The sequence below is a fragment of the Astatotilapia calliptera genome, chromosome 15 (genome assembly GCF_900246225.1).
Source record: "Astatotilapia calliptera chromosome 15, fAstCal1.2, whole genome shotgun sequence".
In the NCBI taxonomy this organism is placed as follows: domain Eukaryota; kingdom Metazoa; phylum Chordata; class Actinopteri; order Cichliformes; family Cichlidae; genus Astatotilapia; species Astatotilapia calliptera.
In genome coordinates, this window is record NC_039316.1 from 28,124,425 (window position 1) to 28,129,149 (window position 4,725).

Genomic DNA, 4,725 nt, shown 5'->3' on the forward strand with positions numbered 1-4,725 from the left:
AAACTGATTATTCAAACTGATATCAAGGCATTTGGAAAGATGTACTGTATGTCTCTTTACAAGTGATATAAAGAGAATATCCTCTTTTTAGAGTGTCTTTGAATTCAACCTATGTAGGTTAATTATTCTCATTTCCACGTGATATCCTTTTGTTCCTAAGACATTACCAGGTCCATATCAGTATAGATATCCTTCTCTTTTTTTTGAGCAGTGTATAAAACACTGAAACCAAAATGGTGTGTGGGAACAGAGAGGCATGGCTGAATAAGAGACAGTGTATGCTTTATTCACACTGACTAAATAACTCAAACGATTAATATATGAAAATTCAAAAGAACTTTATTTTAGACTTTCATGCAAGGAAGGCAAACCTTAAGTGGTCCTGATAAAAATATTTGTGTAACCCTAGGTCATGCTTGGTGTTAAAAAAAAATCTTTTACTGTCAGATTTGCATAGATGCAAAGTGAGACAAATGTTTGTGTGGGTTCTCAGCCATCCAGGTGATGGCAGCATTGAGAGAGATCTTGACGAAGGAAACTGGACTTATAAGAAGACTTATCTCATCCAAGAGGCTTCTTCGGTTCTAAAAACAAAAGGTGGAGAGTCCCGGGAATTTAAACCCTAGTGGGGATTGTCCCATTTGGAGGCGGGTGCCTTCCTTCTTGCAACCAATCTGCAGCGGCACAACACGCCAAGTTACAAAAATTAAACCCGGAAAAGAGTAAGATGTGGGCGGATCGATCGAAATGCCGACAGCATCGATACTAGCATGATGGAATGGATGCTTTAGCTTCGTATTTTGAGGCATGTCTGTGCAAACGGCCGTGGCGTCGTCATCACCCCCAAAGTGTGGCTTGTGCCATCTTGTGGCATCACCTTAAAAATGTCAGATCTACACATGATGCCATCACCCCCAAACATCGGCAGTGGGAAACGCTGTGGCAGGTCGAGGCACCATCTGCTGACGTCATTTGTCCGCGACGAGGAATCTACGATGGCCGAATCAGAGTATGTGTTTGATTTTATAATCGTATCTAAGTCCATCCGTTCGGTTTCCTATGTGTAGATGTGCTGATTGTGCTTTTTCCTTTAAGTACGAATCTTAAAGATTCGATTAAGGTATCTATTTAGAAGGATGATGGGTGAAAAAGGCGTATCTTGAGGAGCTTACTTTCACATGGAGCTAAGTGTATACCGTCGGTGACTCGAAGGTAGCTCCGAACTGAATAAGTATACCCATGGCCTCCCGACCTGGCGTCACCCCTAAAATTTCTGGGTCAAGCTATTTGAATTTGTGTCAGACAATTCTGTTCTCCCGGCTGTCCTAATACAAGGACGCAAGAAAAGCCTTGGGACCTCAGGCTAACTAGGTCCTCATAAACACTATGTGTTTTTGGCGAATCAGTCTTAAACAGACCTATTATACCTGTCATACCCCAGTAACAAGTAACCTACCGTGGTAACACTGAAAAACCAAGTTTTAGGTGATTCCTAACAAGTTTTAGGGTTACACCTGAAGCTACTCAAAGCCTCCAGTTCTCCACAGCACAATCCTGTGACTGAGCCACGTTTATTTAGTTTGTCCAAAGCTTTCTTCTCTTACTTTTTGTTCTCTTCAGGACAAAAAAGGCAATCAAGTTGGTTCCAGAGTATCTTCTGAAAAAGAGGAAGGCATACCAGGCAATCAAAGCCACGCAAGCCAAACTCGCACTGCTCGAGAAGAGAAGGGTAAGCACTGATGCCCATATTACATATATACAATACAATATATCCAAACGTCATGACCGTGCTTTGTAGTTAAAAGCTGTATGGAATTTATGTACTGTTGTGCATTCATGTGTGTATTTCTGTAATGCTGTAGGTGACTAAAGGGAAAATCAAGTTCAAGCGTTTGGAAGATTTCTTAAAGGAAAGCCACACACAGCATCGGGATGACACCCGCATCCAAAGGGTCAAACAGAGACCAGCTGAACCACTGCCTCCAGCCAAGAACAAGCTTGCCTTCGCCGTCCGCATTAGACAGTAAGTACTGGAAAGCAGACACAGGCTTCCAGAACCGGCCGACAGTTTGTTTAACCCGACTGGTTCTCTCCTGTTAGGACTAAAGGTGTCAGCCCTAAAGTGATGAAAGTGATCCAGATGATGAGGCTGAGGAAGATCTTCAGTGGGAGCTTTGTCAAAGTTAACAAGACCTCCATCGCCATGATGAAGATGGTGGAGCCTTATGTGGCGTGGGGGTGAGTGCGTGAAACACAGTGTGCTTTAGAGGGTAATGCTGGCTTGAATTTGTGTTCAATCCTCTACATACTGGGCTGTGTGTCGGACAGATTTCCCAACCTGAAGTCGGTTCGTGAGCTCATTCTGAAGAGAGGTCAGACCAGGATAGGCAGAAGGAGAGTTCCCCTCACAGATAACACCTTCATCGAGGAGCACATGGGTGAGTCACTCACACTACACTCCCTCCCCACTCACCTGCAGTCGCAGTGCACTTCATTTCAGCTGTGCACTCTCTCTCTCTTTCCATCCCTTCCTCTTTCTCTTCCTCTCTTTCTCCCTCTCTCTCATGTTTTCTTTTTTATCTCCCTGTCTCTTCCTCCTCCCACTCCCTCTGTCATACTCCATCTTTCTTTCAAGTGTTATGTAAAAATAAAATACATGGTTCTATTTTTACTTCTTAAATTATCTTTAAGATTGTTTTTTGTAGCCATTTCCCTCAATGCCGGGTTTCGTGGCGGTTTTAATTTTCATGAATAAGACGCTCTCAGGACTCATCGAGTGACGCCACTGACCAGCCAGTGGGCTGTATGCAGTCTGACAGCATCACATTTTAGTACCTGGTCAGATCGCTTGGAACCCCGGGCAAGCAGGTGGCAAACCGTGCTGAGTTGATCCAATTAGGTACTAACAGAAAAGGGGCTATGATGTCCTCTAGAGGGCAGATGAACATAGTTGTGTGTATCAAGGTTTTGCACTCATGATCAATAACAACGTAATGTTAGCTTTCCTTCTATCACATGTGATAATTAGAAAGGTCCATGACCATCTGGTAACCACCAGGTGAGTATATCCCAACCAGTTTTGAGTGGTTGATGGAAGTTGCTGGGGAGATGATGGCTAAAGCCCCAGTCACACATGCCTACATATGGTCAGTGACTCCCTGGAAACCATCTGTGTCTATATAATAAATGGGTACTTCAGGTCCAGTTAGGGAAAATCTCCTTGTGATCTTGTGATTGCTTTGGTTGGCAGCATATTGCTCTGATCGCAGTTTGAATAGAAGTGGTGGACTTGTCTACAAACAGCATCTAGCTGTAGTGAAACAGCTCCGGAAATGGAGAAGGTCCTTAGAAACATGTTTACTGTAACACTGAGACACAGCTTTCACTTTGAGATGAACCATGTCTATTTCTGGTTTGCATTCCACTTTTTCAAATTTTACTACTACCATGCTTGGAATTGGGAAGTATTTGCTGACAAACATGAGATATTACTGGCAACCATGGCATTCTCCTAGCAACCGGAGAAATTAGTACAAGGTTCTTGGTGCCGCACCATGTTTGTAACTGATTTCACCCAGCAACAGTGGCTGTCTGTAGTACTGTCATGCAAGGACGTGAGTTGTCAAAAAGCTGTATGTAATTGGCTTTGCAATTAAAAAAGTGTGTAGCCGCAGCCTTTTATCACGATACACATAATTGCCCACTCATTTCGTTCCTGCCCATCTCAATGGAAAGTTGCTTATTTTTTATTAGTTACCCTTTCTTGAAGCCGGGCCCATTTTGCCCACTGCTCATTGTTTTTATTCACAGATATTGTTTTTATTGTGCTAACAATAAAGCACACAACCTTTTTCTGCTTTTGACTCTAATGGTAATCAGAATTTGCAAAATACAGATATTATGGATGAAAGATTATAGCTAGCGGCTACGTCTCTCTTTTAGGTACAGTCTGTGGGATATAGCTGCTACACAGGCTGTTTTGGTTTTTTTTGTTTTTTTTGTTCATGTTGGCTGAATATGAGTTCAAATTCTGCAGGAATCTGCTTTAATGAGCTTTCTCTGCTCCTCTCGGCCCACAGGTAAACACGGAATTATCTGCTTGGAGGACCTGATTCACGAGATCTACTCTGTTGGGAAGAACTTTCGAGCTGCCAATAACTTCCTATTGCCGTTCAGGCTGTCAGTGGCTCGTCACTCCATCAAAGACAAAGCTGGGCTCCTGAAGGACCTGGGAAACCCAGGGTACCGTGGCACAGATATCAATGTAATCATCAGACAGCTGAACTGAGGGGGAGCACGTGCAGGATGGACACTGGGTTGGACATCAGTTTCAGAGACACTGTACCTGTTGAGGAGCAGTTGTCACTTCTTTGGCAGAGAAGGTCTTATTACTCGTTCTGTGGAGGCTCTTGCCTTATCCTGTATGAATTATGTTAAAATATTAAAGTTAACACATACATTAAGATTCCTCAGGTTCTCTGAGGAACAGTCAATACTTGCTACTTACGCAAGGTTATTAATGAAATGATCTAGGAGGGCTGTTCTCCATGCTGAAGCCAGCAGCCCACCTGCTATAAACTCTTATGGGGTCTGTAACCTCCAGTGTCAATAGGTTTAATGTGTGCAGCATGCTCACAAAACTGATTGCTGTTATTGAAGAGGGTGATGGATGGTATTGATTTATGTTATAATACTTTGTTTTACAATTAAAAAAACTAAACTAAA

General features: G+C 42.9%; 1 protein-coding gene across 1 annotated transcript; it reads left to right on the forward strand.

The window, feature by feature from the left end:
- The first annotated feature begins 593 nt into the window (after positions 1-593).
- On the forward strand, positions 594-4,725 carry rpl7l1 (ribosomal protein L7-like 1). Its single transcript, XM_026143184.1, has 6 exons — positions 594-1,009; positions 1,621-1,729; positions 1,863-2,023; positions 2,101-2,238; positions 2,329-2,438; positions 4,080-4,725. The coding sequence occupies exons 1-6, from the start codon at positions 885-887 to the stop codon at positions 4,286-4,288; spliced, it is 852 nt and encodes a 283-aa protein (XP_025998969.1). The 5' UTR covers positions 594-884; the 3' UTR covers positions 4,289-4,725.